Genomic DNA, 15,439 nt, shown 5'->3' with positions numbered 1-15,439 from the left:
AAGAATGTGGTTCAAAAAATTGGCATCCTCATCACCAACACAATATATTCTTGAAGCATCAATAAACTTAAACCCCAAGTTCTCTGCCCACCCTGTGATGTGAATTTGACTACATGAAAACATTTCTGTTTCATCTGCATTCACCTTTGGTAATCAGAAAAAAACATAACTCATGAATAAACTAAATGCTTCCATCCTGATAATTTGAAAAAATCCAGAACATGGGAAGTTAAATCAGTAATGACAGTAAGCAAATCCAGATTTAAAAGAACAATCAGTAAATTATTCATTTGAAAATGCATGACTAATTCTGCATTTGACAAATTCTGCTTGGACAATCTTTATAATTTTAAGAAAACCAATCCTAAAATCTGTCAGAAAAACTTCTTAAGACACTTACGCATGTGAAACAGCAGCTTCTTTGCACTCTCTGATATCATTAATACGCTTGTTGTAGCTGCAAGTAAAAAGCAATCAGATGTGGTGTAAGAATCAGTAGCACATTTTAGAAAGAGCTGAGTGGGACTTGGGAGGAGCTACAATGTTATAGCAAGCAGGATACAGCAGAAAACGTACACCAGCTTCTGAGCAGAGCTAAATGCCAAAACTAGATCCCCAAACCAAAAATACTTTCTACTGCAATGCTCCTGGTGTTTGCTGTTAGAGGTCTCAACTTTGTTTCTGAGTTTTCATACAATGTACTGCAGAAACAGTGGCAGCAATATGCAATTTTTCAAGCAAGCCCCACATTCATAACATCATTTCCCTTCAGTAAATCAAGATTTGTGGGTGAGATCATTAATCTTAGAGACTTGCCATTTTAGAGACTGATTCACCAGGCTTTCAGAACTGAGATAAGAAAAGGTGTGGTGGTTATGAAATCAGGCCCCTAAAGCTTATGCATTAAAGAAACAGTCAAGATACCAAGCAAAAATGTTCGTGTACCTCAGCAGAACTTATACGAAACAGAAGTAATCTGTTTGAAACAGTCCTTCAAGAAACATGGTGTTTTTAGCAGAGATTCTGAAAGGAGAACAAAAACTTACCCTCTTATGTTTACAAACAAATCTTCTGCAGCTTTGTGAATATGGAACACTTCGTCTCGAAACAGAGCCAAGCAAGAGCTGCTTTGAAGTGCAAGTTTCCAAAGATTCAATGCTGTAGCATCACTATTTAGGATTCCATGGCACAAAATGAATCCAACTTCAGAAGTTCACATTGATGTATGTCACAAATCAGATGCACAAAGACAGTAAGAGAACAGTGAAATGATTAGGTACTTTGCATAAACAGTTTGCCTACATCATTTATAAACTCTTTCATGTATAACATTTTCTAATATGTAAAAAATACCTCCCTCCCCACTTCTAATGAAAGTATTTTTGCAATATTCTGTAGAATTAATTACTTTATGCTGATACTACTTGGCTACTTTGATCAAAATTACTGAAGCCCTCACTTCCAGTCAAAGTCCGGAACAAACTGGTGCACATGCATGATTTAGCAGCATATCCTAAATTCTAGCTTCACTGCGTGTGAATACAAATGAAATTTAATCAAGCTATTAATTGTAATTAATAGCTGTAATTAATACAGCTGTTGTACAGTACAGAAAGCAAGTAGTCTTTTAAACGTTAACCATTTTTTTAATACAACCACGAGCTGTTTCAGAATATTTTACTCACAAATGATCCATTTTTCCATTGCATCCAGAGATAGGTATTCACATGGCATCTGTTAAAAAAACAGTTATTTGTAGCACACTAACTGTTATATTGTAACACACAGTTATAAGTACTTCTTAGCAAAAAGGGACAAACAAAGCCTTAAATGCTGATCATAGAAGGCCACTGACCACTAACTGTGATTCAGTGTTTCAGCACTTCAGAAACTGAGGGTTAGAATATAAGGTGAGCTTCCATACCCTCCAACACCTTGAACAAATTTTGACAAATATTTATTTTCAATAAACACTGTATTTAACAATATTCAAGAATTGAAAGCTTTTGATGGACACTAGTCACAACTTGACAGCCATCAAAGCTTCAATTTTTTTCAGAAAGATAACGATTCATATCACAGCTGAGGCAGCAAGTGCAAACATAAATTTTAAAGGAAGGACCCATTCTGATTTCCAGTCTCCTGTCTCACAAACACCTGAGAAGATACACAGGATTCCTCCTCTTTAGAACTGCAGAAGTTAACATTGATTCCCCTCATCTTCTGGTCAACAAATTACTGAAGCCAAAGGCACGAGTTAATGTGACAGAAGCTTTACTTAATGAGAGAAAGCTTTCACCTTGTTCTAATCAGCGTATTTACTTCTCTGATTAAAAGTCACACAGAGGTAATCCAACAGACAACTATTTTACAGAAAAACCTCGCTTAACTCTACCACAGGATGTAAATTAAAAGACCATACTGTGTCAGACTGTGCGGGATTAAGCATTGTGCTGGGGGCACTGATGAGGCTCAGCAGTTGTGCGTTTCTCCACTGGTCAGCTGAGAGATTTCGTCGAGGATAGACCATCTGGAGTGAAATCAGAGCATCTGAAAGGGACTAGAAAGCAGGCTAATGATTAGTTTGAATGGTCAGCACTGTTTCATCAGCTGAGCTGTTTCCTCAGCATTATTACTAACAGTCATCAAAACATTTTAGTGAACCAGTTTTGAAATTAAACATAAGGTTAAACCCCATTGCGTCTAGCTTATTTAACATATAAAAGACTACTCCAGGCTAGAGGAAGGACGCAAAGAAGCAAGAGAGTTTGATTTCTATTATTTTAGTTAGAGTTAGAAAAATCGGAGTTCAGAATCAGAAGATGTGGAAAAAAAACCAATAAGGCACAAAAGCCCTCTCACATCCAACTGGAAGTTGTTCATTACTTATTCAAGCATCCCAGTTGTTGTGTTGCTCCCTTCCCTGCCACTTCCTTTAGTATCTTTGCCCATGGTAACAAACTATAACTCTTTTGAGCAGATACTCTGCAGGAATATCTTTGTAGCAAATTAAGCTTATCTGGGAAAGTGTATCCTAAGTATTTTCCCTGACTTTTTTATATACTGGTGCTTGAATGAAGCCTCAGGGAGCCACATTTGAGCAGTGTGAGAGCAGAGGAGGTCACACAGCAAAAGAACCAAAGTCACCTGCTGAAGCTGATGCAAAGGACTAAACAACTGCCTGGTTTGCTGCAAAGCAGTGGGATCACAGAATGACAGCTTCAGTGTGCAGTTCCACAAGAATGCAGCCCAAGAATGTTTCTGTAGTACAGCACCTGAAAAGATCCCTGACCCCAATTTATGCTTCTAGCACAGAATAAGCACAAGAGCAAAAATCGGACTGAAAGGCATCTTTACAAGTGTGTCAATGGGAAGGACTGATCCACTGTTAAATACAACAGCATAAACAAAGATAATACTGAGAAATAAAGCATCTTTGCTAAAATATGCAGCAGCAAAGATCACTTGTAAATGACATCATTAGCTAAGTGATTCTTAACAAGACAAGAGTCGTGGAAAGCGTAACACCAATAAGATTACAGACAAGTTAGAAGTACTGGAAACTATTTCACTTCAGAGCACTTAGGAAAGAAGCTGGAAAGCTCTGAACTTCTAGTGACAATACTGAAAAGTTTAAGGAAATCGAGCAAAATCTAGAAAGGAAACTAGAGAAGGAAAACACAACCAGTACTAAACTTCAAAATAGGTAAAGAAAAACCCAAACCTTTAACTATAGGTAATAACTTAGAATCCAACTTAAGGTACTGCCAAAGATTCCAAAGTAAGCTGTAATTGTTATGCAATTAACTTGCAAGCACCTAGAAAGTAATGCCTTTATAGCAGTTGGTCAGTCCTGATCAGAGAAATTTAGTTTGTTTTGACAAAATAGTAAATCTAGTAAGCAAATGGGAAGTGATAAAAACAGGATATACTTTGACTTTGGCAAGGCTTCTGTAACTTTTCCAAGATATTCTTACATGAAAATACATAAAAATAGATAAATTACGGAACTGCAGCACAACCAACTGTGTAAGAATAGAAACTTGGAAACATCTGCCCAGAAAGGACTAAAGCAATTGAGCTCCTTTAGCTCAGTGAAGGCAACTCAGCAGAGTGTCAGCTTTTGAGCACAGGAGCTACTGTCAAAGAGGCAGTGGTGATCTCCAGGATTCCCAGCTTAAGGACAATCCAAAGCAAAGCCCCTTAGCTTACAAAACAGAAAATCACATCTAGGATGGCAACAGAGCAAAATAACCAACTTCACAGAAGCATTGTGAATCTCTGTAATTTCAAGCTATAAGCCTACACAAAACACAGAAGTAGTTATTCTCAGATGATCCACAACTGATTTTTAATTAATTTATAATCCTTAGTGAATAAATGGCACCTTACTAATGGGTCTTATCATTCCTGTATTTCTGCAGGTTGTGCTTTTTAATAGGGTATCAATCCCCAGCCCTAGACATTCAATGTAAGCAGAAATCTCAGGTAAAATTTATACCAAATGGCTTTCAACAAAACAAACTCTTGCACATTTACTTTTAATCTCTGTTTCTCCCAGTTAAGGTTACTGCATGCCTGTGAAAAGTAGTTACATACTTTACTGTGAGGTACAAATTCCTCCATCATTTTCTTTAAAGGATTTTCATAATCCACAATCATCTGGCCAAGGCGTGGATATTCTCTGTCACTAAAAGCAACAACAAACAATTCACTGAGGTGTAGCTGTTACTATCATTAGCATCATACACATCTTTTATACCACCAATTTTTTACCTTGCTCCATGTGTCATTTCATGGGCATAGTTATACAGTCCAATGATAGCCTTCCTCTCTTCAATTCGGGACAGCAGTATCATTAGAGTTGTGTAGGTTATAATCAAATCTAGGTAGTTCTTTGTTAAATCAAAGTTTACAGTCTGGAAATGAAAACCAGTAAATTATTATTTAAAAACTTTTAGAAACAAGCATAACACAATTTTCCTTACATTTCCACCAACTTCCAGCATTTTTAAATACAATGGGTTGTCTTTTAAACAAAGCTCTTGTTCTGGTGGCATGTGACACTGTATAATCTTAATTTATTCATTCAGTTTCCCAGAACTGTTTGCACCCATGAAAGCATCCAAATATATCCTTCCAGGCTTAAGTGTCACAGATTACCTGACAGATAGGAAAACTTTTCTTGTTTACTAAGCAGTCAGCAGTGCCATGCCTGTGTACTGTATTTTAATAAGACCCAAATTTAAAAGACTAGCACATATCCTACTGGCCTTGTAACATCATTCCACAGAATACACACCTGTTCCTTTTTCATATTATGAATCTAAATTGGCCAAATTTAAAATAATGACAAAAACTAACAAGGTGACAGTAAGAACATTAAGAAAGTTGAAACCAACCTAAAAAGGTGTTAGAGGTTTTCTTTTGGGGCTTTTTTCTATGATTGTTTGGTGGTGATTTTTGTTTTGGTTTTTTCTTGTTGGGTTTTGTTGGGGGTTTTTTTGGGAGGTGGTGGTTTTGTTTTAAATATAAGACTTTTAGATGCTTTTGTAGTTTCTTTAGTCAACCCCAAAAGTGACCTCCTCACATAGCTTAGGTGGACACCAGTAACAGTCTTGTCTGCTGAGTCTCACAAGGCAAAAGCATACAGATGACTAGGAATTAACTTGCAGATGCAATAAATCAAAAATTACTGAAAAATTTTTATGTTTGGTAACAATACTGTTACTTCTGTCCATAAGAACCCTACTAAGAAAAGTCTATCTCTCTATATAAAAGTTAGAAATGTGAACCCTACATTGTTTTTATTTCTCTTCTTTCTCTGGAGATGTGATGTTTCTTGGACTAACAAAAACAAGGGCTTCTCTCCACAGGACTCTGAATATAAACATTTTTGAAAATTTAAACTTAGAAACTTACAATATCAAAGAAGACTTGGCAAACATCAATAGTGTTTAGCAGCTCACAGACATGGTCCTTGAAAGATAAAGGAATAACTTTAGTTTAAAAAGATATAATTAAATCACATTACTACAATTAGTGATGGAGCTTCATTTTTTTTTAAATTTGAAGAACAGAGCTTCAAATTCAGCTTTTTCACTATATAGTGTTATTTCATGAATTCAATTACAGAAACCTAATGTGACAGAACAACTTACACATTTGTAATGCCTCACCTTAAATTCCATAACATCAACGAACGTGAAGTAGTATAATGCCAGGTTCTTCAAAATCTCTGATTTTTCTTTCTGGAGCTGAGCAAGCTGTTGCTAAAAGAGAAACATAAACATGCACACTGTTCTTAGAAGATCTTGAGAAGACTGCTGCAAAGTAATACCTGTGAAGCGCAGAGAAACCACCAGGCTATGCAAAGAAGCTGTAACATGGTTTTCTAAAACTGAATTTCTGTGTGTCAAATACACAGAGTTCTCAGCACTGATCATTTTAACAGCTGCCCACTACATTTTGAAGATAAAAGTTACATTAGTACACATTAGTACCAGAGTCATGTTGTTTAGCTCAGCTAGAGATGAAAATGGTAGTCAGGAGAAGTGTTATGTTTCCACATATGTATAATTTGCAAAAGCAGAACAGTACATGAGCACAAACCAGTAGCCAAAACCAAAATAATTATGTTACTTGAGGTGGAAGAAAATAAGGTGGCAGGTTACAAACTTTACTACAGAAAAACATTATGCTTTTAAATTCTGAACTTACCAAAAAGAATATCCAGGCAAAGCCACGTTAAGCATGCAAAATAAAATGTAGATACAAACATAAAATACAGTAACGGTTCTTTGACCAGTTCCATATAAACACAATAATACATTCAAACAAAAGCAACAAAATAAAGAAACATAAAAGAAGCAAAACACTAGCATTAGACACTTGTGGATAAAATGGAAGAGGCAAACGTGAATACAAAGGTAAAATAATTCACATGGATTTATTTTTATATATATTTTAAACAGACAATGAAATACTATTTATTCTAAAAGATTTTCTGAAGGAACAAGATAGATTACTTAGACAATTAAGAACACAATAAAGCAGCTGTTAGTGAACAGCAATTCCATTTATCTATGTATGACACTCGCACAGCACTGCAAGTATCCAAATATTTAACTGGCAATGTCCAGCTACAAATTACATCTCCTTCCCGATACAGGAATTGAAATGAGTTAAAGCATGGGAACAATAGGAAAAAGTGCCCCCCCAAAATCTGCAAGATTTTAAATTAAAGATGAGCAAGTCAAATACTTTTTCTCAGCAAGAGCAATCAATTATAGGACTATACAAGACTTATAAGACAGATTTAAAAAATTGCTTCGACTTGATCTTATTTTCATGAGAGGTCAGAACTGAGTATGCTTCTTCAGCTCACTCTCTCTTATAAATCTTTGCTCTGTATTCTCAGTTTTATGTAAAGCATCAAAATTCCTCTAAATTCATAAAACAAACTGCCTGGATCACAAGTAGGTATCTCATGTAAAATAAGTTTTGTTTCTCTCCTCTGAATTTTTAGAGGTGATGATGATATTTTTTAGAAGTCTTGAGCCATAACACTTTCATTATTGCCAAGGAAGACAGGAATAGACAGTTATGAGCCAATCAGAATGGCTACATTATAAAATACTCTTGCCTACTCTTACAGCATGGCAAAGACTTTGAATGCCTGTCTATTATTTAAGTCATTTTCACAAAGGCATCAGCTGAGGCTTAATTTGAAAGAGGTGCAAGTACACGTGTTTATTTTGTAACTTGTCCTGATAAATCTCATGCGCCAGGAAAAAGGTTATTCCCATTTAATCTGCTGCTGTACAAAAACCTGCTTTCAAATCCCAAGACTTGTATTTTGATCCTCAGCATGAGGATTAAAGCTGTAGCTTTTCCAATATCCAGCTTTAACTTCAACTTCCTCGAGCTCAGGAAATGAAGCATGCAGCAGCATCACACAGACTCCAGAGCTCCAGCACACCTTCAGACCGGCTTGTGCCTACACTAGGAGCCACTCCAGAGGAAAATCTGCTTTGTACTTTCAGGACTGCTTCATCAGTAAACTGCTTCATCTTACACAATGAAAATTTACTTAGATGCATTTGTTTTCATTTTGCACCCTGGCCCTAGCACTTCAAGCATTTCTTGAGTTTGCAGAAGACTACGCAGAAATAGAGTTTTTTGCTGTGCAGCTAATACAAGTGTGACCCAGATGAATCTGAGAAGTCCTTTCAAGAATTTTCAGGAAGAGATGACAGGGTGTGATCCACAAGTAAGATTATTTCTAGTGCAGAGAAAAAACAAAACCAGAACTCACTACCACTGCACACCCCCTTAACAGCATTTTCCCACTGCAATCCTAAATCATAGTAAGCAAGCTGCAATGCTAAAGGAGACTCAAAATTATAGGTTGCTGTACACCTATTTTTGGTATAACAAATACCAACTGAATGGCCACTCCTGCAGGACATTCAATTTCAAGCCACAGCACATGAAATGGGGAGATATGGCAAAAAGGGAGATGGTACTGGAACTAGGATCTCAAAAGAAGCAGTAAATTTTCAGAAATTCTGTGAAGCTGTACAGAGTACAGGGAGGTATTTGCCACACTCAGCTAAGGATTATGGAATCACTGCTGTGCATTCTCTTACCTTGTTACTTATATTCCCAGAAATATTTACACATAAGTGATGCTAAAACTTTCCTAGAGAGTGAGATATCATTCTTTGAATGCTGAGTGTCAAAGAGGTCAGTAAACTTTTATTTAAAATACTAGTACAAAAACATATATATAAACTAAATGTTGTATCAGTACAGGGCAAATAGTTCAATTTATAGAGCACAGCCTGATCAGTGATGTTTAGAAGAACAGCTTACAAGCATGCAATGTCTTGGATGTTTATTTGCTTTTTTTATCATTCAAGAATGTGGGTGTAACTCTTTGCACAACCACAGCATTAAAACTTTCCATTACTAATTTTCTAACATCTGTTTAGAAGTTGCTGGTGCTATATTGATTTGTATTTAGTTTGAGGCTTTTTTTCCTTAGCCTGCGATTCATTATTGAAAGTTTCCAATAACTAACAAAATTAGGTATATCCTAAAATAGGATAAACTGAAGAAATAACTCTTTAAACATCAAAAGATTATTTTTACTATAGCTGGCTGCCTTGTAGACTCAAAGTGGTTTATTAATTCTTAGGAAATTTGAAGGACAAATTATACCAAAAGTATTTTCGTTGAATGATGTGAATTAGAGTTAAGACCTATGAAAATCTGTAGAAATTCCAGCATAATACAGCAAGATCAAAAAAAACCTCTCAAATAATTAATCTGAGACTATTTCTTTTGTCTATTAACAAAACACCAGCTCTCTGATCATGTTTGAATATTGTTTATAAATAAGAAAGAGTGAAGCTAACGCTTTGTGAATATAGTAACCAACAGGAGAAGGAACTGATCTTTAACTTGGGCTTTTCCTTCTTTATATTAAATCCCAAAGATCCTTACATAGTCAATTATGTCAGAGAAAGTACATTACCAGAAGAAAAAAAATTGAAAAATGCAAGACAGACTCACTTAAGGCTTATATGAATGGCTCAGACAAGGGAGGAAATATACAAGCCTGGTGTACTAATCATGTGAATAAATACCAATTTAATACAATGGCTCACAAAAAATAGGAGACAACTAGAAGAGGTTGTTCAGAGAGTCTTATGTGTGTAAAAACAAAGGGTACCCCTAGTCCTGCAATTTTTTATTATGTTTATTTGACTGGTAGCAGCAGTATGTGAATAAATGTCTTATTTCATGATCTGGAAATAGACAGTAGGAAGGCAAATTTTCTGCTTCTCACACCAGTATGATATTTTTCCTGCAAGTCTGATCATTAAACACTTGTAATTTTTTTTTCTACAATACAACACCACAGATATTACCATGTCCTCAGCAAAAATACCATCAACTCAATCTTACCAGCTGGAATATAAGCCCCAAAAAGCAGTATTATAAATTCTGACTGTTAGATTTCTGGAGAGAGAGCTAAATCATCACTGCCAGTATTCTTACTGTCATTTGTTATACTCACTATGCTTATCACCTATAAAATCTTTAGATGAACATTTGAAAAACTCAATTAATTTGAACAAAGTTCTGTGTCTACAAAATCCACAGCAGAACAGCAGGGAAAGACAGAAGCATCTAATAAAATGAAAAAAACCCATAGTTTTAAATTCTGTAAATTAACTCTAGAATGATGGATGTGTCCTTGGTTTTCTTATTTCCAATTAAAAGTAGTTTCTGAAGTACCATGCTGCATATAAAAAGATAAAATAGAATATTTAACATGTTTACTAACTAATATAGGTCTACCACAAGATCTATTTTAGTTTGTTTTCAAGTTTCTAGCACTAAGTTAACTGTTTTGAAAAGGAAATAGCCACCTGTGATGCTCCATAACTGTTACCATTCCCAGGGAATTAATAAGGGCAGATAACTGAAGCAGGGAGGCTTCTCTTTAAAAACTGATCTACCTCTCAGCTGTAAGAAACAGTTTCCCCATTCTCTCACCTTCATTTACAATTTTTGCAATATTTTTACAATTCATGCAATTTTTTGAATGCCATCTCAGTGGGGTTTTTTTTTTGCTTATTTTCTTGATTTTTAAGGGCCAAGCTCTTAAATTGTCAACCATTAAAGCAAAGAGAGTTTTAGTGGATGAAGGAGAGGGTAAAGTGTAAGACACATTCACTCCTCTGCAGGTATTGCAGACACTATGAAGCAACGAGCAAGCAAAATTGATTCACCTTGGCAAGTGACTTGTATGTATTTACATGACTTACAGCAGTGTTCTACAGTGATTTATTACAAATAATGATTAAAAAATACACTATTTGGATGTTATTCTATCTCTAATTCAGGCCCAGTCGAAGGTCAAACCAAGAAAATAAACTTTGTAGCTGACAGCACTTACTATTTTGAAAAAATATGTTACATTACAAGAATTCTGTTTGGTGAAACATTTTGAAGAGATTTCAGTATTTCACAGGACGTCTTAGAACTGCTAAGAAAAAAATGCTCACTCACAAACAACTGTTAGACTGAAAAACTTTATCTACTATATTCTGTTATATAGGATACTCCATTTTAAGTCAGTCTTACATCTGTAACAACTGAGGACATGAAACACACTACTGCATACAAAACCAGCACAGTAAATGTGGTAGTACCAGAGCAAGGTATTACCTGAACAGTTACAGTTTTGAAATTACTTTTTAGTAAAAGCATAGATTAAATTTTATTATTTGTAGATATTTTGCATTTTCCTGTGAGGAAAAACTATCATTAATATATTCTATTCTCAAGCATAGGACATCTTAACTGTTCATACAAAGATGAACAGAGAATAATTGCTCATCATCTGACTTCACTCATGCAGGGGGAACATCCATAACTAAACTGCTGCCTCAGTGACTTCTGGAAAATTTATCACTTTACCACTACCAGCTTCCTGAGCAAGAGCAGAGGTGAAAAAGCAGCTGTGCATGGCACCCCCTTACCTAGAAAAGGTTTTAATCTTTATGGAAAAGGCCACTTAAGTTTTATGGTGGAATTTGGGGAGTTGGGGTTTTTTCCCTTAAGCAAGCTGGAATTTATCTGCAAAGTCAAGTCTCCCATGCAAGAGATCTAACACCCCAGAAAGGCGGAGAAAAATATTACCATTTACTGAATATGGGGATAATTTAAGTCAGAATTAAGAAAACAGCTGTGATAGCTTTAATAACCATATAATTTCCTCAAAAACAAATTACAAGTGAAAAGGGATTACCCAATACATGAGGGCAGCAGAGCTGAGACCCCAAAGTTACTTTTCCAGAGATGACAGTTTCTAAATTATCTTAACTAGTGCTATGAAAATTACAGCACTAAATGCTTCATTAGAAACAAGCAAACCTTGGTGACCTGTAGCAGTTGCAGGGCCAAAAAACTTTGAAAATCAGGTTATTATTTGTATTAAGTGTTCTGAAAAAGACTAATACTGGAAGCACCTATCACAAATTAAAAATCAAGACTGGTTATAAAGTATGGGGTTTAGGTTTTTTAACAGAAGAAAGCATTTAATAAAAGCATGCATTAATGACTTCTAATAAGCTTTAGCCAAGGAGGTTCAGACACTCTGTGCCCACACCACCTCTCCCACACCCATCTAATTTGCTTTAGAACCAGCTTGCTGTGAAGTGAAACTGTGAAAAACACAGGAGGCAAACCAAACACACACTGGGATCTAAAAGGAAAAAGGCAAAAATTCAAAAAATAAAGTGAACTAATTCAAAACTATAGATCCTAACCCAGGGAGACTGGAAATGCTCACACTGCTTGTCCTCTGCTCCCAAGTGATCTTATTTCCAGTCCCCACAGACACAATACAGTAGAAAATCAGCCAATACAAAACACAAATGGTGCTGATATGTTCTCAGTATTATTCATACCTACTAAGTGATGAAGACTAGCATTATCTGGAAAAACTCATCTTTCCCTCACTAACCATACACTTAGAAACTTCAAAGTGATGCTTCACTGGGCTGCTTTGTGCTAAGCAATGACTGAACATACATTTTTCCAAGAGACATGTAAAAAATAAGTTTGTCTACAAGGAAATTGCTGAGGAACAAGCCAAGAAAAAGCTATGTTCAAGAAAGAAGACAGATATTCTCACTACTTGTTCCATGTGGTGCTTGGCAAAGCAGAAGGGGGGGCTACAACTTCATCACACAAAGACATAGAGCTTTACCTGCACAGGCAGCAGATTTATCAAATCCTACTTACAAGCTAAAAAAAATTTCTGTCCTTTCTCTCTGCATCTCCAGTTCACCATTGTGAAGTATTTTATTCGGGTTTTAAAAGGTATTAAGTATTAGCATTGACTGAGAACAGAGCAACTTTTAGGTCCCACAACAGTTTTTTTAGTTCAGTATGGTCTCTTTCAATTTGTCTGTGACAAGAACCTCACATGTACCTCCTTATAAGAGGATGAAGTCTAAATAGCCATCAGAAAAATCAGGCTGCTTCTGCATCCCTCACTTTGGAACTTTCCTTCTGAAGCTAGGCCAGGAAATTCAATAACAATAAATGCTACTCTGAGTCAATACAAGCACAAGAACAATCAGATCACAGACCTGACCAAGAACAACGGTGCTAAAAAGTTCTTGGAAGCCATCTGCAGCTTAGAAGGCTTTTTCAAAACAAAGCTTTAGTCAATTTAAAATAATTATAAATAGTTAAGCTCCCCCAAACACAGAAGAAACTTTCCTTTCAAACAGGACTCTATCTATCTATCTTGTTTGTTTCTCACTTTCTGAACCCTTCAAATTTTTGTTTGTATTATATTTTTGCTTATTTCTTCCTGTGCAGGTTATTTCATACAGTGTGCAGCAATACTACCCTGGTGGCCTACTTCATTAACAGTTTAAGAGCCTGCTCTTCAAACTGCACAATTTCAAGATTATGTGATGCACAATGGTTATTGGAAAAGAAAGGGCAGGTGTAAGACATCACAGGGACTGCCCTTGAACAATGGGAGAGAGAGTTATGAACTGATAAGGTGCAGAGTTCTCTATAATTAATCCTATGGAAAATGAACTACTCAATTTAATTTTCCAGCCTCATCAGCGAGGATTCATCAGCCACTTCCCTGTTTGAATAGTGCACAATCTTTCACTCTCAGGACAACACTGAAAACCAGCAACTGTCAGACATTGCTCTGATGACTCAGCACATCAAACACTGAAGGAGGAACAAACCAGGAACTTGGTTTTCCATGGATAAAGATGTAAAAGATACCAATAGCAAATATAACAGAATTATTTGTTTCAACAGATTGAAAATTCTGATTACAGCAACACTCTTCAATCAATCAATGCTCATACTCCTCAAATGTGTTGCTCATTTCTAAGACATAAAACACTGTAGATGACAATACCTGAGAAAAAACAACTAAAATAGGTCCAAAAAAAAAAACCAAAAAACTGGCACTAGCTATTCTCTAAAGCAATGCAAGCTTGTTCAGCATCATCACCTACTGACATGTTGAAAGCAAAGGTACACAGTGCTCGGCAGTGGCAACTGCTGCACTCCAACATACAAAATCCAAAACCCTTCCTGAAAGGGTGTCCTGGAATTTTCACTCCAACGAGGAAACACAACTTATGGTTTCTTAGCTATTTCCACTGCAGTAATCCTTAGTGATATTTCTTTAACCAGTGTGTCTCTGTTCCAATTTGCTTCTTGCCCTTTTAAATCTCTGATCACCCTTTTCTTTTTTTGGGAGTTATAACACTCTATGGGAAACATCTGAAAACAACTAAATGAAATGCCATCAGCTCTGACTGCAGGACAGACACCCCAGCTGCCTATTGCTAGAGCTCAAAATTCTACTTTAAAGAGTGCTCATCCATAAGGAGGGTAGGCTTTTGTCAACTCTGTTTAATAAACACAGGCCTGGCTGGCTCATAGTAAATAAACACACAGCAATGACAAATCATTATGACTGTGTCCTATTTTAGAAACTGTGATTGTCAAAATAAAGCAAGTTTTCTTTGATCTCTTTCCATAAACTTCACAGCAACAAATCATTAAATATCTATCATTAGTTAAGCTCCAAATTCATAATCAGCAACTGGAAGACATATAAAGCATACATGCAGCTGCAGTAAGTAAATTCAATGTACATTATCTTTTAATAGTTCATCTGCCACCCAAGCTTACAGAATACGGAAGCATTTACCAAACGTGGTTTAACAGATTTACTATTTTTACATTAATTTGATAAAGAATTTCTGTATTTGTTACTAACAATCAAATTCAATACGGAGATGAGCAATATTAAAGAGTGCAAAGCATGTACAAGTTTTAAAGTGAAAAAGCACATTGTTAATGAAATTGTTTCCTCCATAAGGTAAAGTTTTCTTCTGGTTTCTTTGGGTTTTTTCTCCTTTGGTATTATTGGAGACATTACATACAAATTTGAGATGGCAAGGTAAAAGAAACTAATTATTCTCATTGCTACCACCCCTATCATTCTGCAGAAACTTGAATGATTAAAACAAGCCTAAACCTCTCAAACACACAGGCAGGCACTTGCATGCAGGAAACATGCAAACCCAACACCTACCTCCACTTCCCACGTTTGGAAAGAAAGCAGGTAAAACAAACATCTAAAGGACCCTTGTCTTTCAAATTTAAACAGGGAAACAAGTGTACATCACCTGCCAAAATGCCTGCCTCTAGCCTAACAATTACCTAAAAAAAGACTTCAAAGTCAAATTCAGCAATACTGAGCCACTCAAAGGTAAAACATAATTTACTTCTGCAACTGAACTCACTATATGAGGAGGAAACAATTTTATTTCCATATTTTTGTACTTCACAATGTTTCTCCTGA

General features: G+C 35.9%; 1 protein-coding gene across 4 annotated transcripts in view; it reads right to left on the bottom strand.

The window, feature by feature from the left end:
* NCKAP1 (NCK associated protein 1) overlaps positions 1–15,439 on the bottom strand; it is a 57,458-nt gene that overhangs the window by 29,382 nt on the left and 12,637 nt on the right. For 2 of the 4 annotated variants that reach the window (XM_038141893.1, XM_038141895.1), the window contains 8 exons: positions 6,180–6,266; positions 5,923–5,979; positions 4,777–4,919; positions 4,600–4,690; positions 2,423–2,560; positions 1,686–1,734; positions 1,047–1,203; positions 401–457 (listed from right to left, as the gene is read on the bottom strand). In XM_038141893.1, the coding sequence (XP_037997821.1) occupies positions 401–457; positions 1,047–1,203; positions 1,686–1,734; positions 2,423–2,560; positions 4,600–4,690; positions 4,777–4,919; positions 5,923–5,979; positions 6,180–6,266 (779 nt within the window). Of the gene's footprint in view, positions 1–400; positions 458–1,046; positions 1,204–1,685; positions 1,735–2,422; positions 2,561–4,599; positions 4,691–4,776; positions 4,920–5,922; positions 5,980–6,179; positions 6,273–15,439 lie in introns of all 4 variants that reach the window. The other 2 variants (XM_038141894.1, XM_038141891.1) reach the window with 1 other exon arrangement.

This window comes from Motacilla alba, chromosome 7 (genome assembly GCF_015832195.1).
Source record: "Motacilla alba alba isolate MOTALB_02 chromosome 7, Motacilla_alba_V1.0_pri, whole genome shotgun sequence".
Taxonomy (NCBI): Eukaryota; Metazoa; Chordata; class Aves; order Passeriformes; family Motacillidae; genus Motacilla; species Motacilla alba.
This window is presented reverse-complemented; position numbering and strand designations above follow the sequence as displayed.